The sequence below is a fragment of the Gorilla gorilla genome, chromosome X (assembly GCF_029281585.2).
Source record: "Gorilla gorilla gorilla isolate KB3781 chromosome X, NHGRI_mGorGor1-v2.1_pri, whole genome shotgun sequence".
Classification (NCBI taxonomy): Eukaryota; Metazoa; Chordata; class Mammalia; order Primates; family Hominidae; genus Gorilla; species Gorilla gorilla.
The window spans coordinates 105,463,936-105,487,633 of record NC_073247.2 but is presented as its reverse complement, the minus strand read 5'-3'; the positions used below and the strand labels follow the sequence as shown (position 1 = coordinate 105,487,633).

The 23,698-nt window shown below is 35.2% G+C and overlaps 1 protein-coding gene across 14 annotated transcripts in view; it reads right to left on the bottom strand.

Annotated features, from left to right (window-relative positions):
- Positions 1–1,620: 1,620 nt before the first annotated feature.
- FAM133A (family with sequence similarity 133 member A) overlaps positions 1,621–23,698 on the bottom strand; it is a 38,793-nt gene continuing 16,715 nt past the window's right edge. For 5 of the 14 annotated variants that reach the window (XM_055375555.2, XM_004064478.4, XM_004064479.4 and 2 more), the window contains exons 3-4: positions 15,714–15,802; positions 1,621–4,579 (exon numbers count right to left, since the gene is read on the bottom strand). In XM_055375555.2, coding sequence (XP_055231530.1) covers positions 3,730–4,476 — 747 coding nt within the window. In that variant the 5' untranslated portion in view covers positions 4,477–4,579; positions 15,714–15,802 and the 3' untranslated portion in view covers positions 1,621–3,729. Of the gene's footprint in view, positions 4,580–5,619; positions 6,777–15,713; positions 15,803–17,862; positions 18,022–23,698 lie in introns of those variants that run through there. The other 9 variants (XM_055375558.2, XM_055375553.2, XM_055375557.2 and 6 more) reach the window with 5 other exon arrangements.

Sequence of the window (23,698 nt, the reverse complement as noted above, 5' to 3'; positions counted from 1 at the left end):
CCCCTCCAAATCTCATACTGAAAAGTGATTCCCAATATTGGAGGTAGGGCCTAGTGGGAGGTGATTGGATCATGGAGGTGGATCCTTCATGAATGGTTTAGTAATGTCTCCTAGGTGACAAGTGAGTTCTCATTATTTCACAAGAGATCTGGTTGTTTAAAAGTCTGGGACCTCTCCCCCTGCCCTTGTTGCCTGTCTCACTATGTAAGGTGCCTACTCCTGCTTCACCGTCAACCATGAGTGTGAGCTTCCTGAGGCCTTCACCAGAAGCTGAGCAGATGCTGGTGCCATGCTGTACAGCCTGTAGAACCGTGAGCCAATTAAACCTCTTTTCTTTACAAATTACCCAGGCTCCGGTATTTCTTTATGGCAACGCAAAAATGGTTTAATACAGATACAATTTTCTCTGATTTTGTATATGAAGAAATTGTGTCATAGAGGTGGTGAAATAACTTATTTTGGGTCACATGTCAAGAAATGGCAGAATGAAAATTTCAACCTAGTGCTGAGCTGAGAGCTGAGGCTCATAACACGAAGAGTCCATGAGTCTACAAAATACATAATATAAAGCAAATTAAACTTAAGTGGCATGAAGAGTCAAGAAAAAGTGCTAGAGCCTATGATCAAAGAACATACCTTGTTTGCAGCTCAGGCAGGAATGAGAAAGTCAGTTCAACTTTAAATTACATAGGTGATTTTGAATGATTGTCTATATTTTCATGAGACATGACGTAGTTACAAACCTACATCTTAGATTAAATATGTCTTTTTTGTAAAATAAATAGGGCCAAACAGAAATGACTACAGAAATGTCACAATGTCAAATGAAACTTTTCTTCAAAATAAATTTATAATTATCAAGAGAGTTGTCACAAGATAAAAAACAAGAACTCTAAATTTTCTTGTTTCCTTATCTCCAATCTAAATCTCCACCTGAAGTCTGAGATGTTTCAAATTCCTTTTGTGATCAAAATTAAATTGTGAGTCTAGAGTGTATCAATTTTTCCCATCTCCCATCTTCTTTCTTGTTTACTTTCTCACTGCTGCCCTTTCCATAGCCAAAGTGAGTTGAATGTTATAGCTAAAGCTATACTCCTTACTAAGCACATAGGCAGATCACTAATAACAACTTTAGTGCTTTTCAAATAGGGACAAAATTATGTTGCTTTTAATTTAGAAGCTACATATTAATGTTCAACTAAATCTATATCACTTTTCTCTGCTGTAAGTTCTATAATTAATATAAAAAATAGCATTCCTCTTCTTCATCAAGTGCTCATGAGTACTCTTAAAATTTCCTTCTCAAAAACTTTACTGGAACTTTTTTACTACAATCAACAGAATAATGTAGTTTTATTTCCTAGGCACCATTTCTGATAAGCATGAAATATGGTAGACCACTCTCTCCCTCAATCATTACATAAAAACCAATGCAAATACAATGAGTATTTCCTTCTACTATGGCATAATGATCACTTCTGAGTCAATCTGTAGACTACAGAAGAATGTGATAGAAGAAGGTGAGTTATTTTATGTAAATAATGAAATAGATGTTCTAGAGTTCTGTGTTATCGGTCAGATTAGGTTAGGTGATTCCGCAGTAATAAAAAGACCCCAAATCACGGTGGTTTAACACATAACAGTTTATTTCTTACACTTAAAAAGTTTACTGCAAGTCCATCAGCACTCCAGTCAGGTTCCTTCTAAACAGTGACCTAAGGACCCAGGTTGCATCCATCTTGTAAGTATGCCATTTGGAACATCTTGCTTTCAGGTCACCATGACAGGCAAAAGAAAACTGGAGGGTCATGCAGAACTTTTTACAGTCCAACATGGAAATAGAAAATCACTTCTGTTTACAATCCCTCTGCTTGAAGTAGTCAAATGGCATTGCCTAACTACAAGAGGTTTGGAAGTGAACAGGAGCAGACAGATACATGATGAGCTGTAAATGCTTTTGCCATATTCTACAAATAATATAAGCTTATAAAAAGCATTTTAATGAACAATTCTGAAAAACTCTATATGGATACAAAATATCCCATAAATGTAATAGTTTTTATCAGCATAAACATATATTTTTAGGAAAAAGCTAAAGTTATGAAGCTCCAAGGTAATCTAACATGGCATCACTATAATGTTCCAAGAACTTTAATGAGAGATTCCAGTACTTCCAATGCAAAAAATTTGGCAGCCAACATGTTATTTATGTAGATGTTTTTTATCTTTATAATTTTACTTGTGATTGAAGGTAGCCGAGATAAAATCTGCTATTTAAAAACAATAGCTATTGGGCCTTTCATCATGCCAAAATACTTTGTACCTATGACATTACAATTAGCACATCCTCCATCACAGGTGGTTTTTGAGACACAAATTTATAATTTGTTACTCTGATATATAAAAATGTAAAGTAAAAATATTTTTTCACTTATTTTTACACTAGTGGTAAAAGTGAATCAGCAACAGATACAAGGCACCAAATTGTAGGAAAATATGGACACAGAAAGATCAATGATGTCATTATCATCTACATTTAACTTCTATATAAATTCAATATTAATGCTTAAGACAACAATCTTTTCAACAACAATCTTACTAAGATTTTGGCAGTAGTTTCATGTAACATATGGCGTACTAGAGGTCTGGCACTCAACTTGCGTACAGTAACCAGCTTCAATATGAAGGCATTACATATTTTTTTAAAAAAACCTTTTCACATGCTAAATATTTTGGCAAGGGCGCAATTAAACACAGTAATGAAATTAATATAGCAAGGTTAAGAAACTAAAAACTTGAAACTTATATCCTAAGCATAAATCATATCTTAAAAAAGGATCATCAGTTATATAGAATATGGTCAGATAATTAAAACTTAACAGTATAAAACATGCAAAAAAAATTTCAGAATATTTCTTAATCAAACAACATCAGGGTCTGTTTAGAATGGTTCCCATACAAAATGGGTATAAAGTTATTTCAAATCATGTAATATTGTAATACTAAATATTATTCAGTACTGTACAGTAAACAGTGCTGAAGAAGAGGTAAATTTCATAGATATGGGGGCTTACTTATGCTGTAAACTTCTGTCCTTCTTGTTCACTTGAAGCAGCATACAACACCCCAGAATTTCATAAAGTAAGAAAAGGACGGCTGCTGCTCTGGCAAAAATAGGATGTGTAAGAGTCAAAGGCACACTATTCAGCTAGCCACAGTGATTAGCAAACACTTGCCCTTCCCACCCCACATGCTCTTTCCCCATGTAAACAAAGATTCATTAAAGAAAAAAGGAAAATGAACTAAACTTATTTACAAAAGCAAGGAATTTGAGACATCAATATTAAGTCCTTGCATCAAAAATACCAACTACAATTGTCTGGAAATTACATTTATGTTTCATTGATGGTGATATTTCAAAGATGTATTCGAATTAGATACATTTAACCTTAGATACACTTTTTTTTGTCAAAGTTATTCATTATCTAACACATTTTACTTTAATTTCAAACATTTTATTCACTGGTATGACAACAGAATTTTAGCTCTCAGAGGAATTAACCATTAGAAGGAAGGACAAGCAAACAAACAAAAATGTATATTGAAGTTGCCAGCAGCCACTATGCCCCTTTCTGGCACAGTGGGATTTGATAGGCAATTCAAAGTCCAGAAATAATTCTACTAACACAGGGGAACTCGGCAAACTCATTCTTGCTTTTTTTCTTGATGTTACCTTGACTTGTGACTTGATCCAGACTTCTTTTTCTTCTTCTTACTATGTTTCTTGTGCTGTTTCTTCTTCTTCTTCTTTACTTTTTCCTTTGCTTGTTCTCGCTCTTCACACCTTCTCTTCTTTTTTGCTTGCACATCCTCTTCATAATCTGATTCAGATGAGGACTCAGATGATAAAGGTTTATCATCAGAGTAACTTTTCTTTCTTTTTTTGCTGAGGCTTCTTACATCCTTTTCTTTCTCTGTTTCATCCTTTGACTTCTTTTTCTTTTTTACAGACTCCTTGCTCTCTGATTCTGATTCATACGTAGAGCTTTGGGATGATTTGTATGAACGGTTCTTCTTTTTCTTTCTCCTTTTTCCTTGTTTCTTTTCCTCATCCTCAGAATCTGAAGAACTGCTTGAAGAATCAGAGCTTGATGAAGAAGATGAAGACCGACAAGATTTCTTCTTTTTCTTTCTCTTTCTTCCTCTTTTTTTAGATGAGCTCTCATTTCCACTTAATAATTTCTCTCTGCTTTTTTCAAGTTCTTTCTTCCAATTTTCATTCATTTTTTCTTCAAATTCAGCTAATGCTTTTGAGCCTGTTTTTTTATTTTCTAATTGTTTCTTTACTTCTTCCCAGGTGGGTCTTGGTCGATTTAGATAATCTTGGATTGTTGGGCCCACAGATTGAGTTGGGCCTCTCCATCTGGCCATTGCTATAGGATTCATATAGGCTACCCGATTATCCCGCTTCCCCATGGTGCCTGATGTTTCCAAGGGCAGACTCTCAGTTGCCAAGGAGAACAAAGATAGATACTCGCCTTAAATTCTTTACCTAGTGAAATATCAAGCAAGCTCCATTCTGTAAGAGAAGCAGATGGAATGATTACAAATCACCTTTAATATAAAGACAAACAAACATATAAGCTTAATTGTTCACTGCCTATCACACAGTACAGTAGAAATTTCCAAAATCTTATACCATGGGAACAAACAATATACACATTTTAAAATTTTACATATTACAGACACTATGGTATAAACATAATATAAACTAAAAGTGTTTTATATACCTCATGTAAGATTCTGACAGATACCTAAAATATTTAATAGCCATTTTCTCTTACATTGTATGATACTTAACTTTTTCCTTTCTTTCATTCCTGCTTTATATAGTATATAGAGAGGAATTTAAAAAACTAAAATCTGTACCAGACAGACCTTCGCCAACTCAAGAAAGTGCAACACAACCCTCTCCATTCCTTTTGACAGAAGCCCAGGAGTCATAACCGAGAAATCCTTCTCCCTCAACTGTCAAATCCAATACATTACTAAATCCTGATATTTAAACCTCCACAATAGGCCTCATATCCATTCACTTGTCTCCAAATATACTGTCATCAACTTAGCCCAGGCCACTATCATCTCTCGCTTGGGCTATTAATCTCTAGTACCTAGTAAGTGTTTATTCTCTGTCAAGGACTGCTTAGTGTTTGCAATGGATTATCTCATTCAATCTCAAGGCCAGACCTATGAAGTTGATCCTATCATTGTCTCTATTTCACAGATAGATAAACTGAGGCTTAGAGAATTCGAGTAAAACTCAAAATTTGAACATGAAGTAACATGGCTAATAAATGGCATATCCAGGATTTAAACAAAGGCAGCCTGATTCCAAGCTGCACAAATAAGGCAACACCAAATTGTCTCCTTACATCAACCTCTTAATAGGTAGCATTTTTCCAACCTTACTCCCTTTTATTCTAGTCCCACACTGTAAACAGAGGGATCTTAAAAAACTCCAGTGCCTTTACATTTTGATGAAAAACAAATCCAGTCTCCTATAAGGTCCTATATGATCTGCCCTACTTCTGTCTCTTACTTTTGTTTTGTTTCACTCACCTTTTTTCTCAATTCTTTTCATTTGGTTCCTGGAACATGCCGAATTATAGGCTCAGCCAGCATGGCCAATTCCACCTCATCCTTCAGGTTTCAGCTTAAATGTCAATTCCTCAGAAAGTCAACCATTAGGTTAAACTATGTAAAACTATTTTATGGGACACAAACAGTTTAAAGATCAACAACTTTTTATGGCTCAACCTTATACTAAAGTGGTTTGCCTCTCTGCCTACCCCTCATCCTCATTTTTCTGTATGATAGTTCATCGTTTATTTTATTTGTAGCATTTATGAAATTGGTAATTATTTTATTTGTGATTATTGCGTTATACATGTGTATCCACTGCTAAATGTAAGACCAAGAAGGGTAAAGGTTATGTGTGGCCTATCTTATTCACCACGGTGTTCCCATTACATGACATAGAATCTGATCCATATTAAGCACTCAATAAATATTTTCTCAATAATAAACAAATAAATAAATGCATGGATGGATGGATGGGTAACTCTGAGAGCAAGGAGGATTCAGAGGGAGTGTCCTGGAGATGGTGATGTCTGTATAGGGTCTTAAGGAATGAACAGGCATTTACCCAGAAAATGAGGAAATTAAGGACAATCTTGGCAGAGGAAACATGAGAAAAGAGCAGCAGGTATTTAGAGTTGATGGAACCTAAAGATCAAGAGGGCAGGGGGAAGGAGGTAAGTTTGCAGAGATAAAAAGAAGCCTAAATATGGAGGCCCTCTTAGGTCATTTGAAAATCTTGAATTTTGTCCTATAGTTGATACAAGAGCCAATAAAGTCTTTTATATAGAAGAGAAAGACGATCAGACATATAATAGATTTTTCTATCAATCTCCATCTTAAATCTGATCCTTTAAGTCAACCTAACATACCTACCCATCATAAGCTCAATGCTATAGACATTTCAGTGACTCTTGGTGATAGTTTCCAACATCTTATTTTCTGTGTTCTTGATCTTATTCTCCTTCCTCTTTAGTTATAGGCAGCCCTTTTAGGTCTTTCTGTAATTTTCATTCTTTTTTTTTTTTTTTTTTTTTTTTTTTTGAGACGGAGTCTCGCTCTGTCGCCCAGGCTGGAGTGCAGTGGTGCAATCTCGGCTCACTGCAAGCTCCGCCTCCCGGGTTCACGCTATTCTCCTGCCTCAGCCTCCCGAGTAGCTGGGACTACAGGCGCCCGCCACTGCGCCCGGCTAATTTTTTGTATTTTTAGTAGAGATGGGGTTTCACCGTGGTCTCGATCTCCTGACCTCGTGATCCGCCCACCTCGGCCTCCCAAAGTGCTGGGATTACAGGCATGGGCCACCGCGCCCGGCCGTAATTTTCATTCTTACTCTTACCCTAACCACGTCTCAAATATCATCGTGTCTCTGATTTGACCATTCAAAACTCTTAAATACTTCAGTTCATATTCAACTTGCAGCTTCTTTCTGTTACTTGACACTTATAATAGAATAATCCATTCTAATTTCAGTCCCTTGAGACCTAGTCCTGATATCAGCTAGAAAGATAGGCAAAGGCCAGTTAACAAAGGCTTTGGGTGGTATGCTAAGGAGGTTGGAATCTCTCCTGTGGGATTTACAGTGAAGCTAATGGGGAGACACTATTTTAAGCAGAAAAATGATATGGTCATATTTGAGTGTTTAAGGACAATTATTTGCCCAGTGAAAGACGGATTGAAGTCAGGTTAAGACAGAAGGCAATGGGACCACTTAAAAATTCATGTAGACAAGAAATGAAAGAGTCTGAACTCAAACAGCGACACTGTGAATGAAAAGAATGAGAAATATATGAGACATGTTGAGAAGATTCTATTGAAATTAGTGACAAATTGGATACAAACGATGAAAAAGAGAAAGAAATCTGGGGTAAGGCTCTGGCTCGACACATTAGACCAAAGGCAATGACAATGACTAGGTAATAGAGAAAATGGCACAGACTTCGAGAAAAGGTTCTAGTTTCCATTTTGGACTCCTGAAGTTTGAAGTGCCTATGAGATTTATGAACAATTACCCATGTAAGAAAGAGGATGTATGGGAATTGGCACTTTGGAAAGTGATCTGAGTTAGAGATACTGAACTGGCAGTCGCTGAGTGATAGCTAGGGTCATGAGAGAAAACTAAATTATATTGCAGGGAAATTTCAAGTGAAAAAAAGTTTGAGACTGGATCCAACTGAACACCAACATGCAAGGGGTTGGCAGTGAATGAAAAACCTACAAAGTATGCATTAAGAAATTAGCCAGAGTAGTAAGAGCTGGACCAGTATCAGAAAAGAAAGAGTCAAGAAACACAGGGTGAATAAAGTTTCAAGGTGAGCATAAGAATCCTTATGACTCTGTAATGTTTAAATTTTCTACAAAAAACAAGTATTATCCTTACCTTTGAAAAATTCATAAAAATAGAAAAGATTTGTTACAGACAACAGTATTAAATGCAGAAGATCGGTCAAGTTCAGATCTGAAAATGTCCATTATACTTAGCTATCAAGAAGTCATTAGTAACCTTTGCTAATGCAATCTCAGCTAAGTGGTGAAGGCACAAGCCAGGTGACAGTGGGTTAAAAGACTGAATTAAAAGTGAGAATGTAGAGACCTAGAGTACATAGTCACAGTCGATACGGAAAGTAAAGAAATAAGAAGGCAACCATGAAAGATGCAGAGTTAAAATTCTTTTATGTTTTTTTTTTTACATGAAAGAAACTTGAGCATATTCATAGGGCATCTAGAAGGATAAAGTACAAAGAAAACATGTTTTAAAAACATAGGTAAGAGAAGAAATAACTAATGTGGCAATATCACAGAGAAAACAGAAAGGAATGAAATTAAACTCAGAGATAGAAAGAATTTCTTCCCCCAAGAGCAGAGGCAAAGAATAAAGACAGGGAATGGATGCAGGATTTTTTGTAGGGTGGTAGGAGGTAAAAGGGAGAAAGATGAAGTATTTCTCACATAATAGCCTTCATTTTCATTCAGTGGTAAGTGCCAAGGTCGTCTGCTAAGATTAAGACAGGAGTTTTGAGACCAGTAATTAAAATTTGGAGTAACAACAGAGAATGGGAGAGGGTGTTGTCACCATGTAAGTGTTGCTGGAGTTCTTCTGAACTGAACAATCTGTATAATCCTTTCCTAGAAGATAAATCAAATTGAGAAAAGAGAAAAAGTAACACCAACAAAGTCTCTTGCTCAAATACTCTGTTTTAAAAGCATTGTGGCTTACCTTCTCTGTTTCTATTATAGAACAAAGAGTAACTTGATTTTCTGTACATCTACTTATTTTCATGAAATATGCTAAAATCCTGTAAAGGTTAGATATAAATTGTGACAATCATGCTAGTAATCTGGATATTATAATAATATTTGTTCATTGATTCTTACAATTCCCTTTTGATAATCTATTATGTGCCAAGATACTATGCAACGGATATTATAGTTTAGTAAAGGTAATAGTTATTACACAAATATGAAACAAATGAGTATATAATCATAATCATGACTGGGGAGATGAAGGAAAAGTAGAGGATGCTATGAAAGAAACAGAGACCTAATTCAGAAGGGAAGGTCAAGTCTGAGATACTGACATATCATCTGAGACACTGACATATCATCTGAGACCTGTGGTATAAACCAGAGCTAGCCAGAAAAAGCAGTTAAACAGGATAGGAGTAATAAAAGAGCCAAAATTGTTTGAATGCCCCAATCAGAAGGAATATCAGATGCTAAGGCCTTGAAGTACAAAGGAAAAGCTGAATACAGTGCAAAATATTCATATTACTTTTATAAACTAGTAATCATCTCAATTTCTCCTTTTTGAAAGTGATTATACCATCTGTTATGAAACATACTTAGGTAAATGTCAATATAAATGTAAGATCACTGAAAATCAGATATTTAAATGTTTCACAATGTAGTTTCTACCACAAATATCACTAAAACTAGTTATTTTAAAGGCTACCTCTAAATCATTTAAAGATTACAAATGATTCCAATGAATTTTCACTGAGATGTATAATTGTAGATAAATTCTCACAGATACATAAATTTGAGTTGAAACATCTTTTTCAAAGTAGCTGGCAATTCCTCTAAGCCTTAATCTGAAGCATTCAACTCTTCTGCAAATATCTGGACATTTGGATGAGGCTCCTATTTAAAAAAAAAAACCTTAATGTTCTTTGTTCACACTAGCTCATGTAAATTACCATGCTGCTGAAACAAATGTATCTTAGAAAGTTTCTTAAAGGATTTAAGATAGGAATGGGCCTGTCAAATTATAAAATGACAATAATCTTCACATATAACAATATCTTTAATTACCACAATATGTTTGGCCATTTCACATTGGATGATAATATAGAAAATAACAATAGTGCAATCTAAGTCACAGGACAAATGAAAAATAAAGAGGGTTTTTTGGAAAATTTAATCATATATATTAATTTCCAGGAAATACATAGCTCTAGCAAGGGTGTGTAATATAATATCCTTTTTTTCCTAAATAAAAGCCAAGCATGAACACATCCTATTCTAGTTGTCAACATGACTGTTCTGAAGCAGAAATTATCACTCTTATCCTGACTGGAATCAACATGGTAGAAAACTGTGCAGTGTGGAAACAGTTCTTCTCATGTATATTCCCTCCAGCATAGTTCTGTCATGGAGCATTTGTCATTCTAAGGAAAATGTGAGAATTTAAAATATCTCTTCCTCTTTCTTCCCTCTACAGAACTGTCAGGTGACAAACAGTCAATCTCTGCCATCTTAAGGATGATATCTGAAAGCTTATAGAAGCAACAAAATATTGTAGATGCAAGTGATAAGATAGAAAAGAATGAAGTGACAGGGTAGAAGCTCCAAGTATAAATGTTTGTCAAATGTTTGTTTTAAAGAAATGAGCACTTCACCCTCTCATTTACCTTAATATAGTAAGACATTTTGAATTTTGTATTCAGAAAAACAAATCATCACTATTGTTTAGCTTTTATGCCAATCAAGTGATATGTATTTTTAAACACGCTTTTTATTTAAAATATTTTAGATTTACAGAAAATTTGCAAATACTGTACAGAGAATTGCTGTATCCCCTGCATCTAGTTTCTCTTACCGTTAATATCTTACATTGATATGGAACATCTACCACAACTAATGAACCAGTACTGACACACTATTGTTAACTAATGTCCATTCTTTATTCAAAGTTCCTTAGTTTTCAGCTAAGTCCTTTTACTGTCCCAGGAATCCATCTAAGATACCACATTACAAGTAGGCATCATGTCTCCTAGGCTCCTCTGAACTGTGGCAGAGGAATTTGTTTTTGATGACCATGACTGTCTTGAGGAGTAATCATCAGTTATTTATTTTATAGAAGGTTTATTTTATATTTATTTTATTTTTGAGACAGGATCTCACTCTGTTGCCCAGGCTGGAGTGCAGTGGCATCATTTCGGCTCACTGCAACCTCTGTCTCCTGGGCTCGAGCGATTCTGTTGCCTCAGCCTCCTGAGTAGCTGAGACTATAGGCATGTGCAACCACATCTGGCTAATTTTTGTATTTTTTCGTAGAGACAGGGTTTCGCCATGTCACCACGGCTGATCACGAACTCCTGGACTCAAGTGATCCACCTGCCTTGGCCTTCCAAAATGCTGGGATTACAGGCGTGAGCCACAGTGCCTAGCCTAGAATGCTTTTCAATTTGGGTTTGTCTAGTGTTGTTTTTTTTTTTTTTTATCATAGCTATAATTAGATTGTAAGTTTTTGGGAGAAATAACACAAAGGCAAAGTACCATTCTCATCACATCATATCAAGGGTATGTACTACTAACTTATCGCTAAGGTTACTAACCTTGATCACCTGACCAAAGTAGTATTTATCAGTTTTCTCCACTCTAAGATTATTCTCCTCCCATTTCCGTACTGTACTCTTTGGGAAAAAAGTCACTATGTGCAGCCCACACTTAAAGAATGGGAAGTTACATTTCAACTTCTTGATGGTGGTATGCCTACATAAATTTTCTGGAACTCATCTGTACAGGAGATTTTTCCATTTATCCCCATGTATTAAGTCATTTATTTATACCAGTATGGATTCATGAGTATTAATTTTATACTTTGGGTAATATTCCAACACAATTTTATTTTGTTGGTTAAACTATTCCAGCTTTGGCCACTGAAAGCTCTTTTAGTTAGCTCCTGTGTCCTTCTGACATTAACTCCCTCATTTTGATTCTTAAGTACTCCCTTACTTGCTGGCTCTTACAAGATGTTCCAGTACCATTTTGTATAACCCCTGCATTAGCCCTAGAACCAGCTATTTCTACAGAGCCCGGGTTCCTTTTACTGCAGAACGATAATAGGAAACAAGACCTTGGCACTGGGTGTGCTTATCGCTATTGGGATATTGTTTCTTCCAGGCCTTCTCAATGGACAGAGCTACAAAATATGTAAAATGTTTTTAATTCATTCGATCACATATTAAGTTTAAATTAAGCACTTTGCACGCGACAGGAATTATTTAAAGATGATATATAGAATACTGTGTTTACTATAATGGACATCTAGGTGATATGACTGAGTCATCATCGACAAAGTCCATTTATTTCTCAAGTAGTAGGAATGGATCTGTCCTGCATATACTTCTGAAATTCTTTGAAAGTCTAAGAGTATAGTCTAATAAAAAGCGTAAAGGCCCTCAGAGAAACTAAATTCACAAGCTTTGACCCTTCAGCACTTTACCCTAGCCAAGAAGCCATGAACTAAACAACAATAGTTTCTATAGTTCCAGTGTCAATGCTTTAGGAAATCCTCTGTAGAAAACCATTATATACATAAATACCAACTTCAAATACGCATTTTCCAAGAAGGTACTTGTTTTGAAAATGCATTTGATATGTTTTGGATACTCACTAGCAACTTTCTTGATTCTTTCTTGACAACAGATTTTGCTCTAGAGCCCTATGTTCAGATGTAGTGGGACATGACTACACATGAAGTAACCAAAATGTCCTAGAGCCCTGAAAATTCCAGCCCCTCTATTTTCACGGGTCACCTTACATGAAACAAATCTAATTAAATACTAGTTTATTTCCATCTGTGTGATATGACTACTTATATAAAAATACACCCCAAACAAATAAGGTTTACCCTATGTTCTCTGCCCATTGTCCTAGTTCCTATTTAACAAATGTCTTGTAAGTTTTGTAGAAATCCTTGACAAGGTTCCTCAAATTACAAATCTTATTAAGCCAGTGTTGTTCAGCACTGAACACCTAAAATCAATTTTATTTGGATTTGACCAGTATGCAAATGAAAAATTATTTCAAACTTTCAGGTTGAGATCAAACTGGACTTCCCATTTATTTCTTATAATTTCATCTACATTTTAGCTTTAAACTAAAGCAATATATTTTATAGTAGAGGACCATAATATGCACTTTGAGGCAATGCACTGTGCATACAAACCGATTTGCAATCTAAAATATGTCAACATTTCTCTAGCATCTAGTTGTGCCAAGATACACATGTCATCTCGTCTAACAACTTATCAAAGATAAGGCCTTAAGCATAGGAAGCAAAATACCAGGGGAGTTCTTTACTATTTTTCCCAGTGAACATAATTCAAAACATATCTATTTGTGCATGGCTTTAAATAGCATTACTTGGTTTTACATGTATCAGTGCCTTCTGCAAACTGCCACCCCCACATAAATTTTTTAATGTATTTCTGAAAACAGAACAGAGAATTTGATGTAAATATACTGGCTGAGAAACAGCCAAAAGTACTACGTTATTTATTGAAGCTGGATACACTTATATGAGTTTTAGATTTTCTCACATTAGAAATGTCTATGTATATGTACATTTCCTTAAAATCCAAAGGCCAGAGTATATTTGTTAACATAACTAAATTATAGATGACTACTGAAAATAATAGCACATAATGGTCAGAAGCATCAAAAACTGTGCAAATTTATATTATAATTATCATACTGGAATCAAAAAGGACTATATTTCCATAACTGGCATGATTTGAAAAAACATGTGGAGGGATCACTCAGTATTCATCATCAGAGGGAGAAAATTTAAAATGGAAAAATATCTTAAGCTGAGATTGAAACTGGATGGCAAAAATATATAACCTGAATGTAGGTGATTCATTCATTCACTCAACAAATTTTTATTGAGATCCTACTGTGAACCACACACTGGTATTAGAGAAGGCTTTATGGGGCTTACATTTTAGAGAAGGAAAATAATTAGCAAATTTGGTTTTTCTTCCAAATATATCAGAATGACTCTAACCAGGACTTTAATAGAAAATATTGGGAGTGGCGGTTGGGGGATGGATAGAGGAAAAAGTTAAATGACATAATGAAAAAACAGGCAGATAAATCTAGAATGTGGAAGATTCCATAAAACAGCTGATTTCCTCTAAAAATCAATTTCATGGACTAAAAGAAAAATTATTTTAGGAAAAAACTTTAAAGAGACATAACCTTGATTTAATCCTAGTTCAATTAAAAAAAAAACATGTATCAGAGGCTTCTTTCTAGAATGACGAAATGTTCTCAAATTAGATTAAGATGATGGCTGTACAACTTTTGTAAATTTGCAGTAAATCATCAAACTGTACACCTAAAATAAATAATTCTCATGGTATAAAAACTCCAATAAAACTGCTAAAAACTAGGGGGAGGCTCTAAGATATCTAATACTGATTAGGCATTAGATGATAGGAAAATACTTTAAGTAGCTTAAATATGGTAATACTGAGATTACAGAGAATGCCCTCATTTTTAGGCAATATATGCTGCAATATGTGCATATGAAGCGTCATGAGGTCTGTAACTTACTTTCAAATTATGCAGCAAAACAGAGAAAGCAAATAGAACAAAATGATAAAAGTTCTTAACTCTAGATTGCGGGTATATAGGTGTTAGTCTTCAGGTTTTCCAAGTGCTTAAAAATTTCATAAGAAAAAGTTGGAAAATATATTATTTTTAAGAGATTAAAAGAAAGCCGCTGGAGGATATTAGGTAGGGAATGACAATCTGTTGTTACTGATCATATTAACAAACAAATTGGACCTGCTTACTATATGATTTGATCAGTTAGACAGAAATATCTCAATGCTGTGAATACTGAATAAATTTAGTATTTATGAGAAAAAATAATTGATGATGAAGCTGCAGATAGACTTGGCCTAATGTCATGTGTGTGGCAGTATGAATAGTGGTAATGCAATTCACCTTTCCTTTCTGCTTTCTATCTGTCCCATCTTTTACCTTTCAGTTTTGGCTAGTTTACTTTTGTTATGCCAAACACACGAAGTCAAGAATCCCTAAGGTACATGGCATAATAACCAAAGACCTTAACTAAATCTATGAACTCCAACCTAAATAATTTAGCCACTGATTAACTCTTCCTCTTTATCTTCTGCCAAATTCATTCTCCCCTCTGTCTGTACTTCAAGCTCAGTAGCTTCTTTCTTTCAGTATCCCTGATATGCCATATTCCCTCTGCCCAAGACCTTTTCAAGTACTATTCCCTCCCTAAGTGCAACCTTAGTATCATTTACATAGGGAAGCTTTTCTTGATGTCCTTGAAAAAGTTAGGTGTGGTAATCATACTCTAATTATTTGTGTAATCATTTGTTTAATACCATTTCCCCCCACTAGATCGCGGATTCTATAAGGAAAGGATTCATGTCTTGAGAGTTCACCACTGAAGCTCTCAAAAAAATAAGCAAATATACATGCTATTATTTATCTCATTTACAAACCAAAAGAAACCACCTGTATTAACTTCATTTCCTCTAAAATCTATTGCTCCATTTCTCTGCTTACTGTTTTAGCAAAACTGGAAATAGCTACTTATACAAAGTTTTCAACTCCTTTCCTCTCAGTCTCTCTTGAACTCATAACAATGGAACTTTCACTTCAAACACTCCATGGGAACTTTTCCTCTCTAGGTTATGAATGACCTCCATGTCACTAAATCTCATGATCAATGATTATTCTTCATTTTAACCTCATGGATCAGCATAATTTGATAGAGTGGATCACTCCCTCTTCCTTGAAACACTTACCTCAATTGGCTTGCAGGATAACACACACTCTAGGTTTTCCTCTCACCTTTTCCAGCTGCTTCTTTCCAGGTTCCTTTTCAGGTTCTCCACTTTTACCACAGATAAATGAGAAATAAGATAATGTTTGTCAAAGTTATTGCACTAACATGGCAGTAGGTTTTAGGTTACAGAACTAAAACTTAGAGTAACAAAAAATGTAAGAAAATTTGAGGAGGTATGTGACCACAAGAAAATACTGTTTTATCAGGCAAATTAATCACCCTTTTTAGAAAGTTACGATTAGCACTTTCTTAACATTATTATTTATTCAATTGTAAACAACTATCTACTATAAATAACTATAGATTGCTCCCTGCTCTCCCACTTTTTCTACCTATAATTGTTTACCTAACGTATTCCTTCCTCACTGCCTATTGAAACCACTCTACCCTCAATCTAATCATTGTTCTAAAACCCAATTTCTTTAAACAAAATTCTTCCCCATCACCTACACTTCTATTTTATATTTCAATAGTGCTTTAAACCTAATAAAGTAAATTAATGAAAGAACGACTGGCGTAATATTTATAAAATAATTTTCCCCACCCTAAGTAATCTAAGAAATAAATTCATTTTTAATGTTCCTCAGTGTCCCTAAACTTTGATTGCCAACAAAAACTGATGAATATAGAACTCTCTGACAGTAAAAACAGCTATTCCTAAAAAACAGGAACTCAAAGTATGGTCCCATGACCATGGGCATCTTCAAGATCCTTTCAGGGAGTCTCCAAGGTTCTCCTTTTCCTAACTATGTATTTGTGTAAGGTCTGATTTTCTTCACATACTTCAACTAAAATATCACATCACAACAGACTGAATGTAGAAACAGATAAGAAAATTATTAAGCTAGGCATTAAGGAGATTTTAAAAAATATGCAATAGTATATCTTGTTTTCACTAAATGTTTTTAATTTGGAAAATACAGTTATATTTTATAAAGTGTTACCTGGTTAACAGGTAATGGGTTTATTCTTGGTATTTTTAAACGGGTTAAATATTGTAAACATTTCTCAGTTTTACTTTTAATACCACAAATATCAATAGCTACTATATATCAGATATTATTTACCACATAAATAAATGCTTTTTAAGGTTCTTGGTAATTTGTAACAGTGCAAAGGAATCCTGAGATTAAAAAGTTTGAGAAACTTCGCTCTGAAAAAGTGTTTCTCAAATAATACCCACTGACCACCTGTCTTATTTTTATTAAAAACATATTTTTATTTTTAATATATTAACCTGCCTATGATATATATTATATATATATATATAACTTGCCTATATTTATTAAAAATACAGATTTTTGATTTTGCAGAATGCCTACTAAATCATAATTTTGGGGGAACTTGTCATGAGTTTACATTTTCAACATGGTCTCCGGTTGATTCTTATACACATTAAAATTAGAAAAATCAAGGGAAGGGGTATATAGACTTTGAAGTCTGATTAATTCAAACTCTAGTTCGGACACTTCCTGGTTGTAACCCTAGCCTACACTACCTTTTTTTTTTTTTCTTCTTTTTGAGACGGAGTCTCACTCTATCGCCCAGGCTGGAGTGCAGTGGCGTGATCTCGGCTCACTGCCAGCTCCGCTTCCCGGGTTCACGCCATTCTCCTGACTCAGCCTCCCGAGTAGCTGGGACTACAGGCACCTGCCACCACGCCCGGCTAATTTTTTGTATTTTTAGTAGAGACGGGGTGTCACTGTGTTAGCTAGGATGGTCTCGATCTCCTGACCTCGAGATCCCCCCGCCTCGGCCTCCCAAATTGCTGGGATTACAGGCGTGAGCCACTACGCCCGGCCGCCTATACTACTCTTAAGCAATTTCCAGCTCTTAGTTTCCCCTCCCCCTATGTCCCGAATCCTATTCTAACTGCATATACTCAATTAAATAATTGCTCATTTCTTGAAGAAGCTCCAAGATTTTGTATCAGAGAAGTTTTAGAGGCAGTAATCTGGGTCTGAGAGAAAGAACACTGGAAAGGAAACTTGCACTTCCATAAGAGACACGTTGTTTTTACTTAAATTGTTTTGAGGTGGCTATGAGAAGATGATGGCGATTTTAATGGGATTCTGTCTCCCAAGCTACTCCTTGGCACCGACACTTACCTGTTTGCTTCTGCTATTGAACAGAGAGGGCCCCCTCAGAGGATTTTATTTTCTGTTCTTCACCTCCAGGCATACAGCGGGTGAAGGTGGCAGCCATTTTGTCTTGCCCTAGCCCCAACCCAAATCAGTTATTCTTATGGAGCTGCCTGGTAACTCCTCAACGCTCTTTGTAGTTTGAATACACAGTTCTGACCAATCACAGGCTTAGAACTGGTTAGACTGTTACCAATTCAGTCAGTTAACAGAAACCTAACAGAAACCCATGAAATTTTGCCCAGCAGTGAACTATCCTTTTAAGAAAGTTTTCCTCTGTATAAAAGTGCTGCTCATAGTTCATTAACCCTCAGGATGAGAATTATACAGAGTGATGTTTAAAAATGCAGATTCCCGGCCAGGCGCAGTGGCTCACGCCTGTAATCCCAGCACTTTGGGAGGCTAAGGTGGGTGGATCACAAGGTCAGGAGATCGAGACCATCCTGGCTAACACGGTGAAACCCCGTCTCTACTAAAAATACAATAAAAAATTAGCCAGGCGTGGTGGCGGGCGCCTATAGTCCCAGCTACTCGGGAGGCTGAGGCAGGAGAATGGCATGAACCCGGGAGGCGGAGCTTGCAGTGAGCAGAGATCGCGCCACTGCACTCCAGCCTGGGCGAAAGAGCGAGACTCTGTCTCAAAAAAAAAAAAAAAAAAAAAAAGCAGATTCCTGTGTTTCATCCCAGACCAAGTGTGTCAGAATCTCTGGGAATAAGACCTAGGAATTTAAAAAATGTCTTCAGGGGCCTGGCATGGTGGCTCACGCCTGTAATCCCAGCACTTTGGGAGGCCTAGGCGGGCAGATCACCTGAGGCCAGGAGTTCGAGACCAACCTGGCCAACGTGGTGAAACCCATCTCTACTGAAACTACAAAAATTAGCCAGGCATGGTGGCACGCGCCTGTAATCCCAGCTACTCGGGAAGCTGAGAGGCAGGAGAATCGCTTGAATCCAGGAGGCGGAGGTTGCAGTGAGCCGAGATTGCGCCATTGAACTCCTGCCTAGGCGACAAGAGTGAGACTCCATCTCAGAAAAAACAAAAACAAAATGTCTTCAGGTTATTATGATAGAAACTAAAGTCTGAAAACCATTGCCATAGGAAAAATTTCACATAAAAACAATACAGAGAATAGGAAAAATATGCACATTCTCTATCATCACCTAGTTCTTTTACCAACTGCAAACAGATGGATGTTGTCACCAACATGCCCTTCTATATAGACATATTTATTTCCTTCCAATTAGACACTATTATTCTGCAGTGTCCCAGTAGCACCAAGAGTAGTGAGGCTAATTCTCCCTGTCTAAAGTCATAAGATATTTAAGTATAAATTAGAATGCCCATGCAATAGCTTATACTGGGAAATATTATAAACACAGGAATGTTTAGTTTGATAACCAGCATATTACATCTCTATTAAAGGATATACATACTTTTGTATGTATATCATACATTAAAATCATAATCAGAGTTTTCCTTGGTGAGCCTGGAATCATTAAAAAGAGAGTCAGTAGATTTTTTTAATGATCACTGCCTCAAGGTTTAATTTGATGTACTTACCCATCTCCATCATTGAGATAGGGACTAGAATATTCCAATCTACTAATCAGGACACCCTCTTTCCCAGACAGTGCTGGAAACCTGCAACTAGCTCTCTGATTTTCCCTAATAGAGCTGTTTTCTTTCTGATAATTCATTCTCCTGTTAAATGATTAGATTTTACTTTTTCAATTTATAATCACGGTCTATTTGTGTCTCCTTCAGACTCAACCAAAACTCTGGGTGTTTCCAAATTGAATTATCTACTCACCAGTCATCTCTTGGGTTAATTTTGCAGGTGTTTTATCTTACTGGGGATTTAAATTTTTCCTAATTTCACCTTGAATTTCTGACCCCTTTGTATTGATTTCACACGATACATCGAATTTTAAAAGTACAAGCAATCAACTTTTAAAGGGATCTCAAGAATGTTTAGTATAAAGTCTATTAATTGTAAAAATCCCATGGCAGAAGTTTTTCATTGTGTTATATTAACTGGAGAATATTTTCAAAGTGGTTTACTGCAAAAAAAAAGATATTCCATATGAAAATATGATAAACAAGCATGTAATATCATCTTTCTCAAAAGATGCTCAGTAATATTGACATTTTTCATCTGCATTTTGCATTTCTACCTCTGCTTCTCTTGATCTTACTCTCACTTTCTAAACATACAAGATGATCCCTGTGCTGCCAACCAAATGTTATTTTTTCTCTGTGCTCATTTGTTCTTTCCCTTTAAAAAAAAAATATACCTTGGGTTTTGTAAAAGGTCTAAAATACAGGTGCTTTATTGTACTGGATAATAACATTTTAATTTTAACAAATATCATATTCATAATCTATTATCTAGGTAATTCTTTATTCAACCTTTTACACTGTGGAAATACTTCAAAAGAGCAATTTGAAAGAAGCAAATGCTAACCTTGTTGTTACTTCAAAGTTAAAACTTTCTTATAAAACTTCTATAAGAAACATTAGTTACAAAAAGCAAAAGCAATAAAATTAGTACTAAAATGCATGGATGAATGCTACCTTTAGAAGGGGTTTGGACTTCAAAAAGGGTTCTAATGTTGCATCTTAACTTGTAATGGTTATGAAACCATAGGCTGATCTTTTAGTCTTTATTAGGATAGTCTTCACATTGGTAAAATGAAAAATGCTGTCTCTACCTTGTGGGTTTTTGTGAAAATCAAATATAGTACTAATAGGGGCACACTTCAAAAAGGCAAATGTGTCATACTGATGTAATTTCATATTGTTAGAATTGTTAATATTAAGAATTATCATGCTGTCACAAGGATATAAAGGGAGGACCATGTGGCTCTATTTAACAAAAATTCCAAAGCAAATTTTGAAATTAAAGAATATATATCTCAGTGACATTACACTCTCTCTCTCTCTCTCAAGCTTTTAGGAGGCTCCTATACATAATACAGATGGCTATACAAATATTGTACACTGGGTTTGCCCAGCTTGCATACGTATTATTTATTCTTTTCTCTGTCCAGTCCATCTTCCATACTGCCAATTCTAGTTACCTACTTTAAAATAAAACCCTGACTTTTTAAAATGTCATTAGTTTGTCAGAAAGACCCTGGCTTCCACTTGCTTCTCCAAACTCATCTCCCCTTAACTTTCTTCCTCTTATTCTCTTTTCTTTTTGACTCATCACTATAACTCCTATGCTACAGCCCTAGAAAATACCTTACAGTTCCTCAAATATTTCTGGGTCTTTTCTAACTCTTTGAGTTTAAACAATCATATTGTTTCCTTTGGCTGGAAACCTTTCCTTTAATCCCTGACTTTTCTGATCCTCTTAGTAGGAATTAATTTCCTTCTACCCTATATTTCCATGACATGTTGTTCATTCATTCATTCAAACAATATTTATGGAGTGTCTATTATGTTCCAAACACTGTGCTAGGAAATGCTGACAACATGGAAGTAAACAATACAATCATGGTTCCTAACCTCATAGATTTTATGGATGTTCATATTAAATAAATCACAAGTAACTACATAATTAAAAATATGACAGTGCCATAATGGTTCAATAGCAGCACATAACTACTACCTAGTCTACAGGATCCTTAGGGAAGCAATGATGATTTATTCACCCATTATTTCCTGTGGTATTGAACATATAAGAAGTGCTGGAATATATCTGTTTGTTTATTTAAATTACATAGCCAATCTCAGTAACTGTTTCATCACCATGCTAAACATAGTCTATTCAATGCAAAAAAAGGAAACTATTCAGTAACCTAAATGTTTTGTCTTTATAAGACAAGTGGTAGTTTAACGTGTTTTTTGACTGAATTGGCATCTCAATACATACTATGTTACTGAGCATTTGGAGCTAGAAGCACTTGGAACATAAATTCTCATAAAAATACACAGATGACAGAACTTCCAGTTATGACCAGATGAGAAGATCAGGAAATCCTTTCCCACAGAAGTATTACAGGTTGAGTATACCTAATGTGAACATCAGAAATCCAAAGTGCTTCAAAACCCAAAAGATTCTGAGTGGCAACACAACATTCACAGGAAATATTCACTGGAGCATTTTGGATTTTGAATTTTTGATTAGGGCTATAGAATCGGTAAGTATAATGCAAATACCTCAAAATCCAAAAAATCCAAAATCTGAAACATTTCTGGTCCCAAGTCTTTTGGATAAGGAATATTCAACCTGTATAAGCCTGGACAAAATTAACAAAAGCAACCATTTTGGTACTCTGGAAATTAACCAAAAACATACCTCCATCTAAGAAGCATTTATGCTTGAAAAATCTCTGACTTTTGGATAAGAATAGTAGGTAACTGTGGCCTACAGCTGCTCCCATAACTCCCCACCCTTAGCTCATTTAGCTCAGAGGTTCTATTAGGACTCATACACCGAAAAACACAAAACATTACTGAAAGAAATTAAAGAATATCTAACTAAATGAAGAGACATTTCATACTCTTGGGTTGGAAGGATCAACGCTGTCAACATGGCAATTCTCCCTAGTTTGACTAATAGATTAAATCCAACCCCTATAAAAATACCAGCTGGCTTCTTCACAGAAATTGACAAGTTGATCTAAAACTGACACATTGATTGGAAGATTCGTATAAGAGTACAAGGGATCCAGAATAGCTGAAACAATCTTGAAAACGTAAAGTAAAATTGGATGACTCATACCTTCTGATTTCAAAACTTACTATAAAGCCACAGTTAAGACAATGTGGTGTTGACATATAATATAAATAACTGGAGCAGAATTGACAGTTTAAAAACAAATGCATATTTATGGTCAATTGATTTTCTACAAAAGGACAGAGACATTTCACTGGTGAAAAGGATAGTCTTTTCAACAAATGGACATTTGTGTATCCATCTTTTTTGAAAAGAAAGAAATTAGACACTTCACACCACATATAAAAAGTTAACTCAAAATAGATCACAGACCTAAATGTAAGATCTAAAGGTAAGAGCTAAAATTATAAAATTCTAGAAGAGAATATAGGAGAACATTTTCATGAGTTGGGGTTGGGCAAAGAGTTCTTAGGTAAAATACTGAAAGCATGTTTCAAAGAAGAAAAAAATTATAAATTGGACTTCATCAACTTGTGTTACTCAAAAGTCATCATTAAAAGAACATAAGAGAAAATATTGCAAATCATACATCTGATCATATCCAGAATATTTGAAAAACTCTTATAAGTCAATAATTTTTAAGACCAAAAAATTAAAAATTGGCAAATAACATGAATAAATATTTCTTCAAAGAAAATACATTAGGGAAATGCAAATCAGAAGTCCAACAAGAAACTACTACACATACACTAGAATGGGGATAATAAAAAAGGCAAATTATACCAAGTGTTGATGAGGACGCACAGAAAGTGGCCCACAGTGCATTTGCTGATGGTAATGTCATATAGTACAGCCACATTGGAAAATATTTTGGTAGTTTCTTAACAAATTAATCACAAATATACCATACAACACAGCAATTCTACTCCTAGAAATATATCCATGAGAAACAAAAACATTTGTCTACACAAATACGTGTATGTAAACATGTGTAATAGCATTACACATAATAACAAAAATAACTGGAAACAGTCCAAATATCCACCACCTAGTAAATGGATGAATAAAATGTGATACAGTCATACAATGGAATAGTATTCATCAATTAAAAAGAAAAATTATTGATCCATGCTATAACATGGACGGACCTCAAAAACATAAGTGAAAGAAGCCGG